Source organism: Wallemia mellicola (assembly GCF_000263375.1).
Source record: "Wallemia mellicola CBS 633.66 unplaced genomic scaffold WALSEscaffold_3, whole genome shotgun sequence".
Taxonomy (NCBI): Eukaryota; Fungi; Basidiomycota; class Wallemiomycetes; order Wallemiales; family Wallemiaceae; genus Wallemia; species Wallemia mellicola.
In genome coordinates this window covers 364458-380585 of record NW_006531960.1, presented here as the reverse complement: position 1 = coordinate 380585, position 16128 = coordinate 364458, and the positions used below count along the sequence as shown (strand labels likewise).

Below are 16128 nucleotides of genomic sequence, written 5' to 3'. Positions count from 1 at the left end.
AAAGAGACACTTGCAAGTTCAAGCTACTAAAGTGACTTACTTGCCTTTTTTGGAATTTACATAAAAAATGTCAACAAATAGTAGCTTATCTAGTGATTTATCTGATAATACAAGTGATTATTCAACTGATTTGACAAGCCTCAATGACGACAATGTGGATGACAACAACAACACATATAACGAAGATAACGATGGCGTCGATCGTCAGCAATTGAATTACGAAGGTGGGTTCTTATAATTAATACAAATTCATTCTAATACCCCCTATCAGCTGGTTTCGGTGGCCAAGAAGATTTGGAGTAAGTTTATAGCACAGATATTACGTACTTTCTAAAAAGGTATATATAGAGATAGGTATGCTTCCACTAGTGGAGATAATTAAAGTACTTTATCATTCGCTTTATCCCGTACTTCAAGAACACCATTCGCAACTCGGACTTCCAACTCCAATCTCTCTTTGACGTACAATCCATGTACTCGTGCAACTTTCTTTTCTTTCACGGTATCCTCATATGAAGGTGGTTTCGAAGCTATAGATACATTGTCTATGTCTTCAGCTTCTTTCGTCTTCCCTTTGGCTTTCATATCATCTTTGTATGCTTGTTTAAGCTTTGATAACGATTCGAGAGCTTTCATTCGCGTGACTTTGTCCACATTTGGTGATTTAACTACTGATAATACTTCCTCTTGTACTGCAGACATTCCGCCATATTCTTCTGATACTTTCTTGGCAGATTTGCCAATCAAATAGGTTGAAAGCTTGGCTATATTTGCCCCTTGAGATGTGAAGAACTTGGCTGCACCCGCTGATGCACTGCTACTTGCTGCTGTACCCGCTGCAGCTGCCTAATTACTTATGAGATAATGAGATAGCAGAAATAGAGGACCTACGCCACCAGCACTAGCTGCCACTGCTGCTGGTGCACCATAACTCAACACTGTTGCAATAACAGCCAACTTTATACTTTAGCCACAGTACCGGTTATAGATATGCATACCTACACTTATTATACCAATCGTTATCGCGGATTTCGTAGCAGAATACTGTGATTTCTTTCCCGTATCAACCTTTACTTCAAATGTAAACCAAACCTGTGAAATCGATGAGCTTGGTTGCTTCGCATGCTATCAAACACACCTTCCCTGGACGTAGCTTTATAGTAGAGCCTGGTGAGATGCTGTTTTCGAAATGCAAAGCAGCAACATGCTTTAAACAGACATTTAAGTTGTGAGGCGTTAAATTCGTTACTCGAACTGATGGCATTTTATGATTAAGAAGACAATAAATAATTTAAAAGTGATTAAGTAATGTGTTATAAATTGTTTTTAGTATTTTATTCAATGAGTTATTTTATCTCACTATTATGCGTTTTCTTTGTCTTGGTTTTTATGCTTCGACATGTTGGCTAAGAAGGCGTTCGACTGGGATTGTCAGCGAAATGGAAAAATGTTATAACAACACCTACTAGCAAGGACATGTTTCGCTGTCTGTGAAGACATATTATGAATCTGGTTGGTTTTGCGTATATTGTCGAGTTCTTCGCTTATAGCTGCGATCAACAGGTGAGCTTGTGATCTACTTACGGCATTAATAGCACGCTGTAAGACATAATCTATAACCAGTTAGCATCTGTTGATTTGTAAAGCATACTACTCACTTCCAAACTGGTCTTTCATAAGTGAGGGTATACCATCTACAGATGCTTCATCAGATCTGTCAATTAATCTGTATATGAGCATCTCCTTATCCTTTTCATTTGCCTTTATCAGAGCTTTCTCGCATACGTTACTAGCGAATTTGTGCCTTGCCAATTCGAAGAAACGTTGATTGATTTTTACTACTATCCTAGATCTGTCTTCATCTGTTCCGAATTCTAATAAATATTGTACGACGTAGTTTCCGAACATGTCGACGACTAAATTATCGACTGATTCATGAAGTTGTTCAATTAACTCGCGAGAACGCGCTTGACCGATATGTTCAAATGATCTTTGTAATACTCTACAACCATATGGATGTGTAGCCAACTCTTTTGCGTTGTTTGCAAATACTTCAGGGAAGTTACCCAATTTGTCAGGATCTACTCGTTCAATTATACGTTGTATAACGTGATTAGCTAGCGTTTGTTAGATAATGTTGGTTTGGTTATTCATACCCACCATTTTGATCTTGAACGGCTCTTTCTGTTATTGTTTCAACGCGTTTGACTAATTCCAATTGCTCTGCTTCTTCAACACACTCGATTGCCTTCTGTACGACCCTACAGCCATACATTTGGAAGCTGAGCGTAGGTACGCAATCTTTAATTTTATTTACTAGTCTCAAACGTTGATCCTGGGTGCCGTGTTCAAATAATTTCTGAATAACCTGTGGATAGTTAGAAAAAAAGCACCCCAAAGAAATCGCAAACTCACGTAATTACCGAATACATCTGATGATAATTCAACTGTATTAGGGAATATCTCCTCAAATACCCTCATCAAAGATTCTGGTGGTGCATTATCAAGCTTTTGTTGAATGAATCTACTACCCAATTGATCAGTAGCGAATTCTGTCACGTAGCCAAATATATTCTATAAAAAAATTGTAAATGTAAAACATATCAAAGACAACTTGAACTCACGTGTAATTCAGGTTTGGTATGTTTACCATTAACTCTAAAATCTTCTAAAACTGCGCTTCTATTGGTTGATTTAAATTCACTTGCCAAGTGTTGGTTTGACTTCATCGACCTCATTCTTGTTTGAGGTGGTTGATAATGATGGTGAACTGGCTGAGGTGGTGGGGCTTGAGGTGTAAATAAATAATTATCGTATATAGGAGCTTGTTGACCTAATGTAGGCATACTATGTTTATGTTGTAAGGTAGCTCTATTTGGTGAGTTCATCAATGGATATATGGTATGCATAGTTGATGTAGGTGAACTTGGTATTAAATTAGCCGCTGGTGGTGGTAAAAATCTTGTAAAGTCACCGAAAGCTGTCGTAGTTGGTGAAGGAGATGATTGAAAGTAATTAGTTGGTTCAGGTGGTGTGAACGAGTAAGGATCTATTGTATTTAGAGGAAAATAAGCGTATTGCGGTGCATGTTGTTGTGGATGTGCTGGTGTTTGAGCTGTCTGATGCTGTTGCTGCTGTGGTTGATTGAGGAATCCAGTAGATGCGTAATGTCTTAAAGATTTCGAATGTTTTACATTATTAGTTGAATCATTAAATGGCTGGCTTATTAAATTATTCTTGGATTTCTTCTGTGGGGGGTTTTATAAGGTAAAACGCGTATACAAATATAAACTTACGTGTTTGATTGTAGGTGAGTTAAACTTATTTTCATTATAGTTATAAAACAACTGAGTTGTTGTCGAAGACATCGTCGTTTTAATTTAAAAAGCAAGCTTCATTTTAAAGATAGTCTTTACATTCCAATCAAAAAGCTTTAAATATTCATTTATTCACATTCTTTATTTGTTGACGTAACTCTTTTTCCCTATCATAGTTGTCATTCTATAGTTTCTATTAGCTCTTGTCTTCTCTCCCTCTTTGATATCACACCCACATGATAGTAGCCGCCACTCCCCTCATCTGCCCTTCTTTGTTGATACCTTCTATTATCTGGAGCATAGCCACGATTATAATATCCTGGTTGTTTATCTTGTGCTCGGTTATTCGATATTCTGTTGCTCAATTTCTCTCCATAGGTTTGAGGTTTCTCTGGTAGCCTCCTGCTATTCGGATTACTACTGCGATTACTGTAATACCTCTGACCTGCTTCACTTCTCTGCTCATGTTGATCTTTATCTGTAGCCACTTGGTACGTTTGCTTCGGTTGTTTTTGTGCTTGAACGGGTTGAGGTCGGGTCTGTGGTTGAGGTCTCTGAGGTGGCGGTTGCTGCACCTTTTGCACCTTTTGCGCCTCTTGCTGCTGCGTCCGTTTGTCTTCCAGAGGTGCTTTCTGAGAAGCTACACTATCGTCACCTAACACAAACTGAGTAAATTGACAAATGAAGCGCGGCATGAACTAACGTTGTAGTGACTGTTGACTCTGTAGTTTTCTCTTCTTCTCTGCACTCTCTGTCGCTGGCTGGGTGAAACCTGGACACCTCCAAACCGACATCTTATCAATCGAGTTGTAAAAGTATGGTTCTCCTACGCTAGATATACGTAATATCCATTTATTATCTAGCCTTGGGCCATCAAATGCTATTAAGTTAATGTCTGTCGCCGTTGATTTAGAAGTTGTAGCTTTCGCACTCTCCCCTGCAATCTCAGTTGTGTTCGTATTGTCCTCGCCTTCATATCCAGTGAGGGATATAACATCGGCACTCTCGTCTATATCATCCCCCCAATCTATCACATCCTCATTCTGCATTCTTCTTGATCGTAGTTAATCAACACCCATCTAGGAAATATATGCTCCCAAGACCTGCAAATTATAGCAGTAAATACAGGCGAAGAAATCCATTGAGGAATCTAAATTTTAATCTCGCTCTTCTCCAATTGTTCTATTTGACAATATCGCCGCGAAGATTCTATAGACAGCTTTACTATCATAAGCAAACGACTAATAAGTGGTCTAGATCTGATCCTACTATTTCAATCATAGTAGCCGGTTTCTTATTCATTAGTGCGCTTGGTTGGTCACTCTCGTTTAAGTTGGGTTTCTCAGGATGGCTGAAATTGGGAATAAAGATGCTGTTAATTGATTATTTAGCCGTAGCTGTACTATTTTCCACACTTTTTTGGTTAGTTTCGGTCTTTTCTTCACATATATGATACTGATAGCATCAAAGGCTGCTAGCAAACAAGGTACTCGTACACTCTCCTTACTCACAATCAAGTATACCCTCAGCGAGAGTAGAATGGGCATACGCATTCGACGTACACACAAATGGCTACTTCCCTATCATCTTATTGTTATACCTCCTGCAACTATTCCTCTGGCCATTGCTTACACGTCAGGAATGGATTTGCACGTTCATTGGTAACACAATATATCTCGTATCCGTAAGTTCCTCCTGACGTTATTACTTTGCTCACAATTTTCAGTTTTTACATTACATCCATATCACGTATTTAGGCTACGCAGCTCTCCCATTCGTCATCAAGTCTGAGCTTTTGCTTACTTCCGCACCACTCATATTGATTGTCTACCTCGTCACGCTCATCGGATTCAACGTTCCTAAAGCCACACTTGAATGGTATTTCAATACCTCTATCTAAACTGTTTCATACATAACTGCGCATATTGCATTAATTGTTTCTCTTTTGTGTTTTTCGTTGACTAAGATGTAGTCATGCTGAACTGTACAGTATGTGTGTGATCTGAACAACTAAGTCATTAGCATTTAAATTGTACGTTTTACAGCTTATTGCATTTCGACATTAATACTCTAGATTATTCTCTATCAATCTCATAGCGTCATCAATCGAACAACACATTGTAGATTGTGGGTGATTAGAGAATTGCAAACAAAAATCTAACTGATACTATTGACGTGAGAATTCCTTATCATGTACCCATTATTTACTCCTAATTTAATTAGCATGACGGTTGACTTTGAAGGTATTTTCACCAGTGATAACGAGCAAGCTTGCCCAGAAAATACATGCTATATTATTAAAACATTATTCGACAACGATAATTATGATAATTATTTAACATTTCAAAAACAAAATTTCGAAAACATTTAATTTTGTTGACAACTTTTAGTCATGAATGCTTCAAAACGAGAGCGGAGTCAAAATTTTCATCTATAATTCTCAAACTAGTTATAGTAAGTACTACACATTAAATAAAAATGAAATTATACTCTAGTAGATACAAAGGGAGTGTTTGTAAGGCTAAGTAAGATTTTTTGTGACATTCAAGCATTCCTTGCTTTCTGAAATGCCTCCGGTTGTTAGCTTTCGTGCTTGTGACGTAGTAAATATGCAGAATTTAGTATTTAAACAGTCAAACATGTGTCAAATGTACACAGTCATATACTATTGCTTTTAAATTCCCATATAAGCATCCCACTTGCGGTGTACTTGCGATGCCGATATTAGCGATAAGAGCAAATTATTTCCTAATTGAGTTGATTAAAACGATCAAGGAGAATAAAATAACATTGCATAATATCAGTCAATTATATTCTCAATCGGTTATAAGTGTAATGCATTGATAGGTAATTTGTGTATCTATCATATCACTCAATGCGATAAGACATATATCAAAATCATATCACAATACCACATAACTAAAAGTAGCTTTATGAAAAATATGAAATCAATGGTAGGATTCGACTCACCATCGTTTTCTCACGACATTGCGTAATGTTCGCTGAGGAAGGTGTCACGAAATTACATATGCAAGTAAATCCTAATGGTTGGGCACTTTACGAAGGTTCATCCACACGTAATAGTGATCGGCCAGTTTATACCGCTCAGAGGGATGACGATGGTGTTGTATTTTTAAATAACAACATGGAGACGATAGGGAGGTCTAATATACCAAAAGCAACCGCTTGGAGAGATAAGAATATTAATCTTACACTTAATGATCGTTCATACGAGCTATGTAAGCCAAGTTGGTGGCGTACGTGCCGTAGGTTCGTCAGTTATGAAGGTATCCAGTGCGCATCTATCAGAGTTGTTAAAGGATTCTTGCAGATTGTTAACACAGATAATAATCACGTATTGGCTACGTTTACATACTCTCAATGGTCAAAGAGAAAGCTAGGTGTGATAAGACATTATTCTACAGAAAACCCGAGTGATAATGATAGACAGCTGTTTACTATCATCCTTTCAATAGTTGCTAAAGTTGACAGTCAGCGTCAGCTTTAAAGTTATATCAGACTGTATGAATGAATATATTATAGATTTGAAGAAATTTAAAAGAAAATTACAGCGAGAATATCTAATACGATCTACCGAATAATGCGAATCTCTTTGCTGGCTTTTTACAAGCAACACATAAAGTCTTACCTTCTTCGATCTTACCGAATCTTTCTTGATCATTTGGAATACAAAGTGATTTGGCACCTTGTGAAGGTTGCTTCTCGTCCTTTTCACCATCGGATGCGTTCTCAGTACGCTCCTTGATGTCCTTCTCACATTCAACTTCTTCACACCATGGGATAGCGAGAACTTTCTTCTCGTTCAATGCCTTTACTATTCTGTCAAAGTCCTCCATGATAACTTCCAATGAGTCATTGAATGAGTCCTTTGCCTTGTTGAACATAATGTCGTAGATCTTCTTCAACATTTCTGGAATACCAGTTTCTAACTCAGATAATGGAAGTGGTTCCTTATCTTGATTTGGATTAGCAGCTCTACGTACACAGAGTGCTTGCTCCTTCTTCATATCCATTGGTCCGTACTCAATTCTGATTGGTACACCTCTCATTTCCCAGTCGTTGAACTTCCATCCTGGGGTGTAACCTTCTCTCAAATCAGCCTTAGCTCTGACGCCAACCTTTTGTAATCTGTCAGCGATGCTCTTAGCACCCTTTTCGATAGCTTCAGCATCTGCAGCTGAAGTCTTAGCTGTGATACCACATGGAACAACTACAACTTGCACTGAAGCAACTGGTGGTGGTAAGACCAAACCTTGATCATCACCATGAACCATGACCATGACACCAATTGTACGGGTAGACAAACCCCATGAGTTTTGCCAGACAAACTTCTTAGCTTCACCTTCCTTGAGTTGACGACCTTCAGCATTTGCCTTTCTTGCTATTTCTGGGTCTTCGACAGTGATATCGAACATCTTTGAGAAGTTCTGACCGAGACAGTGTGATGTTCCACCTTGAATACCTCTACCGGTTGTTGGGATATAACCTTCTACGGATTTAGTGTAGAAACCACCAGCGAACTTTTCATTCTCAGATTTGATACCAGGAATGACTGGAACAGCGAGTAATTCCTCGTAAATGCGTCTATATAAATCGAGAATGTGATCAACTTCTTCAGATGCGCTATCATGGTCAATGTGTGCAGTGTGTCCTTCTTGCCATAAAAATTCACGAGTACGCAAGAATGGTTGTGGGTTCTTGAATTCCCATCTGACGACACTGTTCCATTGGTTCAATCTGAGTGGTAAATCTCTGTGAGATCTGATCCACTTTGCGTAGTATGGGTACATGACAGTCTCAGAAGTTGGACGAATAGCAATTGGCTCTTCAAGATCTGATTCACCTGCTTTTGTAACCCAAGCAACTTCAGGTGCGAAACCTTCAATGTGGTCTTTTTCACGGTTAAGAACGCGTGATGAAACGAAAAGTGGGAAATAACAGTTCTCTACACCAATCTTTTGAATCTCAGCGTCAAAAAACTTCTGAATTGATTGCCAGATGTTGAAAGACCATGGCTTGAGGATATAACAGCCGGAAACATCATAGTAGTCTAACATATCACCCTTGAGCAATACTTGAGTGTACCAGTTAGGGAAATCGACTTCCTTACGGATACCAATGGCAACTTCTGCTGCACCTGCGATCTTACCAGCTTGCTTGCGCTGTTGTGAAGATGGTTGTTGAGCAGGAGTAGAAGTAGCAGGTGAAGCAGCAGGAGCTGCGAAGTCTAATTTGTCAAACTTTGTTGCGTTTGATTGAAGAATTTCAGTAAGTGTTTTTGAATCGATAGAAGTGAGATTTCCGTCTAAACCTTTGACTTGTATTGGTGCAGATGATTGTGAGAGTGATTGGTCGAGAACGATATGACAGTCAGAGTCTAAGTTAAATGGAGAAGCTGTCTTCTCGGTTAGAAGTGCGTATGGATGCTAGTAAGAACGCACCATCTGCCTTGGCTGCTTTTAATACAGTAGTCCATAAACTATCATCTGCAGCTCTCAAATCTTTAACGTTTATCTTCTTACCAATCTCTGTAGCAGATGCAGGAGCGTTCGCGTCCGCTAAAACGAGGATTGGAAGCTGTGACTTCTTAGACTTGAATAATAAGGTCTTTGTAGCTAAAGCGCTATTGTCTTGTGTTAAATTTAACTTTTTAAATGAATCTGCGAGTGTCATTTGCAGACGTCTTAGCATGCACTATGCGAAGAGAGAAGTCAGACGATAGACGATAATTCTTTGTTAAAAAATTTGTGTTTATGGAAAATAATAAAAGTACATGAAATAATTTATCCCTTACTCTATCCCTGAGTTTCAGTTTACATCCACCCAAGGTCAAACGAAGGGAAAAGTTTTCTATTGGCGCAAAAAAACAGGACCAGAAATCCAACTATTATCAGGATAACTGGGCAGACATATGCACGCCGTAGTTTCTATATTCACAGCATCCTTGGTGTTTAGTAAAACGAATAAAATACATCTATAGGGTGTTAGGATATGGTATGAAGGTTAGATGGAATCCTAAGATACAGTCCCGAAAGATGGTATACTTGGTAGCTCTCCGCCGCAGCTCGCTCCAAATGTGTTGAAAATTTCATCCTTTAATGGGATCCCACCTAGTAAAGTAATCTACTCACAGTGTACAACAGAAGTATGGACAAACGATGGCAGAACCATCGCATTATTTTGCGCACATGGCGCTCATGGAAGTCCGAGAAGAAGAACGAGTTGTAGCTTTTATAGGCGCATATTTTGTCTAGTCACACAACAGAAAAGAAATGAATGTTAAATTGGTTGGTGAATGTATTATGCTATATCGTGTAGACAGCTGAGCATACTACTGCCTTATTCCTTCATTATTTTCGTTATTGGTTGTAGTAGACAAACATACAGTAGTACACCAGCCAGATTTCTGGGAAGCTCCTAAGTAAAGGCAGTGCAGTGCTATTTTACGCCTCGATGATTTACACAATCTCCTCTCTTGATCACTGACGTTCATTAATTAAGTCATGCCCTCGAAGGTGAACTCAGAATTGTTATTTGCGTCTATGAACCAAGATTACAGGTGTGTATATACCCGCATTTAATACTATCTAATATCCCTTAGCTGTGTCTCTGTGGGCACAACGAAAGGCTACGCTATCGCTAACTGTGAGCCCTTTGGGAGAATACACGGGAAGAGTGGGTCTATATAACAGCATCATAGAAATCTGACCTTCCACAGATGACGGTGCTACTTCACTCGTCGAAATGCTCTTTTGTACATCTCTGATTGCGATCGTAGGTGGCTTAGATCGCAACTCAGATAGGAAACTACAAATAGTTAACACGAAGCGTCAATCTATCATATGCGATTTATTTTATCCTACAAAGATCCTCGGCGTGAAGCTCAATCGCAAACGCTTAGTCGTCATACTCGAGAAAGAGATTTATATGTACGATATCTCAGTGAGTGTGCTAGTAATTTACTCAATAACATCTTATCCTTGCCATAGAACATGAAGCTGCTCTGGAACTCGGAAACGTCGCCAAATCCAGATGCGGTCGTCGCACTGTCGTCATCATCTGAACCCTCTTATCTCGTCTATCCTTCACAATCACCCTCAACACACACAGCATCATCTGTAGCTCCACCTCCACTTCCAAATGCTCAATCACATTCGAATACAGGCGATGTCATCATCTTTGATACTTTATCACAGCAAGCTGTTAATTTACTTTCAGCTCACAAATCTCCAGTTGCCGCATTGGCACTCAACAGTACATCTTCCATGTTAGCTACTGCTTCTGATAAAGGAACGGTAATACGCGTATTCAGTTTGCCAAGTGCAGATAAGTTATATCAGTTCAGACGTGGTTCATACCCAGCGAGAGTATATTCTATCGCTTTTAATCAAGTTTCCACGTTGTTGGCTGTCAGTTCAGCTACTGATACTATACATATATTCAAGATTGGCAGGAGCTTCGATGGTACATCTTCGAACAACAATGAGGACATTACATCAGAGACCAGCGATAGATTGGCCAACCAAAGCGGAATGTTAGGTGGCTATGAGGCTTTTGTTGATGGAAAGAGAAGATCTTCGCTAGGAATGTAGGTTTTACTAGATGAGAAGACTATCACTAATAATGCTAAAAGATCTATATCTCAGAAGGGTCTAAGCTTTGGAAAAGCTTTGACTAGTGGTGCTGGATCTATATCTAAGCATCTACCACGAGGAGGTGTGTATATATTAATTGCATTACTCACTCTCACAACACACTAGTGACAGAAATGTGGGAACCATCTCGAGACTTTGCATTCGCAAAACTGCCTGAGAGAGGTATAGAAACCCGTGTTGGTTTATCTTCAACACTCCCGCAATTGATGGTAGTATCATCACAGGGACTTTTCTATTCCTACTCAATTGACCTTGAAAACGGCGGAGAATGTACGTTGATTAAGCAATACAACCTCTTGGATAGCATGGAGTGAGAGTATATTCCTTTCACAAGGAATTTTGGCCGTCTCTTGTTTCTCTTTTTCTTCTTGTATACCCGCGAATGTTATCAAAATTACATTATATAGTATCAATAATAAATTATAAAAACAACACATGTTCAGAGTCTAGCTTGGGAAAGTTTAGCCCGAAGTTCATCTTCACCAAGTTTTGCTTTTGATTCAAATTTTTGTATTTGACTATCACCTAATTGACGCATCTTGTTTGATTCATCTGTTACACATTTCCTTATGAACTCGGCCAATGTTAGACTCCTGTCGCTATTTTCATCGCTATTAGTTACTTCCTTCAATCGACTTGGAGATTTATTAAATTGATTAAGCAGTTGTCTGGATGATTTTATACCATTGCTATTACTAAGTTCTGGAAGTGGTGATAGATTATTCGTTGGATTTTCTTCTTTTGGTGTAGGTGGCAGAGACTTTTTAGGACTTTCTTCAAGGTCTTCTAGTTTTGATGATTTTGGAGGTGCTTTCTTTTGCTGTGATACTGTTCTTGATGTTTTCCTCCGTGTTGTTGCTTCTTTCACTGGTGGTGCTATCTCCTCAGGTTGTTTTGATTGTGAACGCGTGCGGGTAACTCTTTTTGGAACTACTATTTCATTTTCCCCATTGTCAGTTGTCATAGAGGCGGTCCTTGATATACTCTTTCCTTTCTTTTGGGTTGCTGTTTTCTTTGTGGTATCTTTCTGGGTATTTTGGACCTTTTTGTGAGGACAAGTCCCCTTTACGACTTTAGCATGAAAGAATGAACAATTTGGCGACCTATTTCTATGTTCTTCGGTTGGATCATCTCCTTTTTGCCATTCTGATAGATTTATTTCGCAACAAGCACATTCGCAATTATCAAACGCATCCTCAGTGGGTGCATAGTAAAATCCAGCAAGAGCAAGCTAAAAACGCGTTAAAAACATTCGATAAGTGTAAAGAATGACCCACTTTATGTACTGAAACAGATAATGGTCGGACGCACTTGACGAATGTTGATTTTCGAGCATCAATCATGGGTCTACTCCTTGGTACACGTCCAGCTTGGGTGGGTTCATCATCGTAATACTCTGTTCTGTTCTTCCCACCGTGTTCTGTTCCCCAAATACTTTCATCAAGTGCAATTCCACATACGACTCTAGCGTAAGGACATTGGGGTGAGAATTCTAGGTGTAACCCTGACGCGTTATCGTCTTCTTTCCAATCACTTAGCTTCAAATCGCAGTACGCGCATTGTACTTTATCTGACTTTGATTCCATGGCGTAGAAACCAGCTTTTGATAGAGCTTCGACATCTAAATGTGCAACATTCCTGTGATAAGTTTTATTATAACTCTTTAATCTTTTTGTGTATATCTCCATTTTACAGTCGCCGATCTTGGTCGTCGATGTTGAAGCTGAAAGTTGAGCGTAATTTCAAAACCGTTTACAAAAACGCGTTATTGTTCAGTTAATTAGTTTATAAGCTATTATCTGATATAAATCTCTTCCAGTTTTCTTAGATAAATATGTAAAACCGTTGTCACTGTCATTTACGTGATTATTTTGTAGTTTTTGATCCAGTTTTGATTGTTTTGATAAAATATTGTTTATTGTTATTATCATATGATCTTTATTATCTCATTCGTCTCATCTCCTCTGCCTATCCGCTTAAGCGAGTTTTTCAACAGATTTGGACAGCACGCAGAGATAGAGAGGATTATGTATACTTAAATCATAAAACCATGCATGAATAATTGATACATGTAGTCATCTCTAACTCCCACGTTAGGATTCAGAGTGACGCATTGTCGACTAAGAGTAATACAACCCCGTGGAGCATCTAAGTTCACGTATATATCAATAGCCTGGATAGAAATATACCTCAAAATTTCTACTTCTTTTTAGCCGGTTACCCTCTCTCACTTCTACACTCACGAACTAGATTGAATGTAATTACAGCTTATTGTAATAACATCAATAAATCTAACAAAATATCTTACAGATGTTTAGACAACAAGCTAGCAGAGTTTTTGCTAAAGTAGGGCTCCCGGTTTTCCGTATCTCTTCCCGTCATTGACCGACTATAGACAACAACAACAAGATCTGCTATTGCCCAACAAAAGAGATCTTTATCCATACACGAGTACGCTGCACAAGCCATGCTCGCAGCTGGTCAAGTCAACACCCCAAAGTCAATCCCAGCTTTCAGCGCAGACGAAGCTTTGGCTGCTGCTAAGAAGTTTGACAAGAATGAGCTCGTTATTAAGGTTATTATCATCATCTAATCTTGAATTCTCTTCTAACAACAATCAAATAGGCCCAAGTTCTCGCTGGTGGTCGTGGTAAAGGTCACTTCAGCAACGGTCTCCAATCTGGTGTCCACCTTATTGATTCGTTAGTATCTGCATGTAGCGATAGCACTATTTTAACAATACAACAGCCCTGAACAAGCTCAAGACCTCGCTTCAAAAATGATTGGCTCGAATCTCATCACAAAGCAAACCGGTGAAGCTGGTAAACTCTGTACTGCAGTCATGCTTGCTGAACGCCGTACACCAAAGAAGGAATACTACGCAGCTATCCTCAATGACCGTTCTTCCCTTGGTCCAGTTCTCGTCGCTTCATCAGAAGGTGGTATGTCTATAGAAGAAGTTGCTAGAGATACTCCAGAGAAGATTGTCAAGACTCCAATTGACTTCCAAAATGGCTTATCACAATCTGAGGCTCTTGATATCGCTAAAAAATTGGGCTTCTCAACTGATGATGCAATTAAGCAAGCCGCCGGCATCTTCCAAAACCTCTTCAAGATTTTCAAAGAAAAGGACATGACTCAAATTGAGATCAACCCACTTGCTGAGACTGAAGATGGTGCAGTCTTGGCCATGGATGCTAAATTCGGATTCGACGAGAACGCTGAGTTCCGTCAACAAGATGTTTTCAAGCTTCGTGACACTACACAAGAGGACCCACAAGAAGTTGAAGCAGCTGAGCACGGTCTTAACTTCATCAAGCTTGATGGTAACATTGGATGTCTTGTCAATGGTGCTGGTCTCGCTATGGCCACTATGGATGTTCTCACCCACCAAGGTGGTAGCCCAGCTAACTTCCGTGAGTATGGCATATATCTTTTGTTGTCTTACTAACAGTCAATTAGTTGATGTTGGTGGTTCAGCAACCCCAGCTGCCGTCAAGAAGGCATTCGAATTGCTCTTGACTGAAAAGTCCGTCCGTGCAATCTATGTCAACGTTTTCGGTGGTATCATGCGTTGTGACATGATTGCTGAGGGTATCATCAAGGCAACCAAGGAGCTTGACTTGAAGGTACCATTAGTTGTCCGTCTCCAAGGTACAAAGTCAGAGGAAGCAAGAAAATTGATTGCTGATTCTGGTCTTAAAATCTTCGCAACAACTGGTCTTGACGAAGGTGCAAGACTCGCTGTTCAAAAAGCCAACGAATATGCCGCATCAAACTAAACTTGAAACTTGTAGACGAACTAATAAATCATTCTTTCCCTTTTTATATTCAAACAATGAAATAAAGCAATCAATTTTTATTTAAGCGCTCTAATAACAATGAATGTTTGTTTTTGATACATTTTTGTGACGCAAGCTTGTGCGAAAATACTTTAGAGTGAAAGTACGCTTCGATAAACCAATCGATGGTTTATTTAAGAACGTTGTGATCCATTTTTTTGTATTTTTGCTATATTTGATAGATTTGCACGGACAAGTCCGTCTTGTCTATAAAATTTTGACTAACACACAGTGCCGTCATCTATTGTAAGGTGAAAGATACTTGAGCAACACCTTCGGATTGTGAGATACCGAGTGATTCAAATACCTTTGGTAAGAGGTCGATGTGGTTCTCCTCGCAACTTGGACAGCAGTCAACGACTGGTGCGGAGACTGTGTTACCGTTGCTAGTGATTTCGACGTTCTTTCCACTGAAGGAGTATGTTAAAAGCGTACCTTTTATATAAGTAATCATACTCACCACATAGAGGTGCAACCCATGTTTGAACTAACAGCAACACCCATTTGAGAGTCACTGAGTTGTTGACCACATGAGCCAGTACCACCACTTGCCTTTAGTTATGTTAGCCGTGTAATTTGAAACTCAAAATTTCACTCACTTGGTAGTAGGTTGCTTGTCCGCTGTTTTGACGAACAACAGGAGTAGCAGCTGCACCAGCAGCAATAGCGACGACAGTAGCGATTTGTGTGAACATCATATCTTATAATAACGTTAGAACGAATAAGTATAAATTACTATTAACTTACTTACTTAAAAGAGTATGTGTATTGGCTTGCGTCTAGCGCTTAAAAAGGAAGATAAGAGTTAAGAACTAAGGAAGCGAAATATTCTCAGACGCAATTTATTTGGGTCTCCAAGACAACTTACGTTAAGTTTCAGACAAAAAAAATTCCAGACGTCAGAAGACTTTTCTGATAAATGACGTCTGGCAAAGGTCGGATGCAAATTATCACTCTAACCCATAGTAATTCTGCGCTAAAATTTCTCCACTAATTCCTTAGTTTACTGAATGTACCTTTTCTGTGTTTGGAGTAGGTACCGCAGTCCCGTACTGCGTTCCTGGTGCAGATTCAACTTTGAGCAAGTAAGGGTAGTATCATATGTGAACTAATTTACAGAACTATTCAGATGTTCTTTTACTTGGTTTAGATCTGCTCGTACTCTTCAAATCCTTCTAAGGTTTTCACGGATATACTTTATTAATTTACCCAGCTTCACACTTATTCAATTAAGACAACTATTTTTATTGTTCTTAGAACGGGATCTTTTCAGTAGATAGTTTCGCCGACGAC

General features: G+C 39.2%; 11 protein-coding genes across 11 annotated transcripts; 5 read left to right on the top strand and 6 right to left on the bottom strand.

The window, feature by feature from the left end:
• Positions 1-4: 4 nt before the first annotated feature.
• WALSEDRAFT_59558 (ARM repeat-containing protein) lies at positions 5-2757 on the bottom strand. The gene is made up of 11 exons (XM_006956647.1): positions 2625-2757; positions 2416-2574; positions 2161-2368; positions 1659-2117; positions 1467-1613; positions 1139-1422; positions 1003-1092; positions 892-957; positions 349-846; positions 272-299; positions 5-224 (listed from the first exon to the last, which is right to left on the bottom strand). The coding sequence occupies exons 1-6, from the start codon at positions 2736-2738 to the stop codon at positions 1388-1390; spliced, it is 1122 nt and encodes a 373-aa protein (XP_006956709.1). The 5' UTR covers positions 2739-2757; the 3' UTR covers positions 5-224; positions 272-299; positions 349-846; positions 892-957; positions 1003-1092; positions 1139-1387.
• Positions 17-909, top strand: WALSEDRAFT_67596 (hypothetical protein). Its single transcript, XM_006956649.1, has 3 exons — positions 17-224; positions 272-299; positions 349-909. Exons 1-3 carry the CDS (start codon positions 68-70, stop codon positions 380-382), a joined length of 219 nt encoding a protein of 72 aa, XP_006956711.1. The 5' UTR covers positions 17-67; the 3' UTR covers positions 383-909.
• On the bottom strand, positions 379-1264 carry WALSEDRAFT_62693 (hypothetical protein; the record flags this gene model as incomplete). Its single annotated transcript, XM_006956648.1, has 4 exons — positions 379-846; positions 892-957; positions 1003-1092; positions 1139-1264. 4 exons carry the CDS (start codon positions 1262-1264, stop codon positions 379-381), a joined length of 750 nt encoding a protein of 249 aa, XP_006956710.1.
• A 684-nt stretch (positions 2758-3441) lies between the features above and the next one.
• Positions 3442-4383, bottom strand: WALSEDRAFT_67593 (hypothetical protein; the record flags this gene model as incomplete). The annotated part of the gene is made up of 3 exons (XM_006956646.1): positions 4021-4383; positions 3554-3972; positions 3442-3501 (listed from the first exon to the last, which is right to left on the bottom strand). Exons 1-3 carry the CDS (start codon positions 4364-4366, stop codon positions 3442-3444), a joined length of 825 nt encoding a protein of 274 aa, XP_006956708.1. The 5' UTR covers positions 4367-4383.
• On the top strand, positions 4342-5247 carry WALSEDRAFT_59556 (UNC-50-like protein). Its single transcript, XM_006956645.1, has 3 exons — positions 4342-4739; positions 4788-5001; positions 5044-5247. Exons 1-3 carry the CDS (start codon positions 4408-4410, stop codon positions 5215-5217), a joined length of 720 nt encoding a protein of 239 aa, XP_006956707.1. The 5' UTR covers positions 4342-4407; the 3' UTR covers positions 5218-5247.
• Positions 5248-6197: 950 nt separating this feature from the next.
• On the top strand, positions 6198-6874 carry WALSEDRAFT_59555 (hypothetical protein). Its single transcript, XM_006956644.1, has one exon. The coding sequence runs from the start codon at positions 6313-6315 to the stop codon at positions 6823-6825; it is 513 nt and encodes a 170-aa protein (XP_006956706.1). The 5' UTR covers positions 6198-6312; the 3' UTR covers positions 6826-6874.
• Positions 6845-9019, bottom strand: WALSEDRAFT_35775 (proline-tRNA ligase). The gene is made up of 2 exons (XM_006956643.1): positions 8781-9019; positions 6845-8734 (listed from the first exon to the last, which is right to left on the bottom strand). Exons 1-2 carry the CDS (start codon positions 9009-9011, stop codon positions 6899-6901), a joined length of 2067 nt encoding a protein of 688 aa, XP_006956705.1. The 5' UTR covers positions 9012-9019; the 3' UTR covers positions 6845-6898.
• An 816-nt stretch (positions 9020-9835) lies between these two features.
• Positions 9836-12693, top strand: WALSEDRAFT_31441 (autophagy-related protein 18). The gene is made up of 7 exons (XM_006956642.1): positions 9836-9897; positions 9940-10013; positions 10057-10280; positions 10328-10926; positions 10972-11054; positions 11099-12224; positions 12271-12693. Exons 1-6 carry the CDS (start codon positions 9842-9844, stop codon positions 11305-11307), a joined length of 1245 nt encoding a protein of 414 aa, XP_006956704.1. The 5' UTR covers positions 9836-9841; the 3' UTR covers positions 11308-12224; positions 12271-12693.
• Positions 10331-12982, bottom strand: WALSEDRAFT_67589 (BIR-domain-containing protein). Its single transcript, XM_006956641.1, has 2 exons — positions 12271-12982; positions 10331-12224 (listed from the first exon to the last, which is right to left on the bottom strand). The coding sequence occupies exons 1-2, from the start codon at positions 12679-12681 to the stop codon at positions 11433-11435; spliced, it is 1203 nt and encodes a 400-aa protein (XP_006956703.1). The 5' UTR covers positions 12682-12982; the 3' UTR covers positions 10331-11432.
• A 478-nt stretch (positions 12983-13460) lies between these two features.
• Positions 13461-14775, top strand: WALSEDRAFT_27417 (succinate-CoA ligase; the record flags this gene model as incomplete). Its single annotated transcript, XM_006956640.1, has 4 exons — positions 13461-13568; positions 13619-13695; positions 13742-14409; positions 14456-14775. The coding sequence occupies 4 exons, from the start codon at positions 13461-13463 to the stop codon at positions 14773-14775; spliced, it is 1173 nt and encodes a 390-aa protein (XP_006956702.1).
• Positions 14776-14860: 85 nt separating this feature from the next.
• Positions 14861-16118, bottom strand: WALSEDRAFT_31439 (hypothetical protein). Its single transcript, XM_006956639.1, has 5 exons — positions 15704-16118; positions 15587-15647; positions 15435-15535; positions 15296-15387; positions 14861-15245 (listed from the first exon to the last, which is right to left on the bottom strand). Exons 3-5 carry the CDS (start codon positions 15531-15533, stop codon positions 15077-15079), a joined length of 360 nt encoding a protein of 119 aa, XP_006956701.1. The 5' UTR covers positions 15534-15535; positions 15587-15647; positions 15704-16118; the 3' UTR covers positions 14861-15076.
• Positions 16119-16128: the final 10 nt, after the last annotated feature.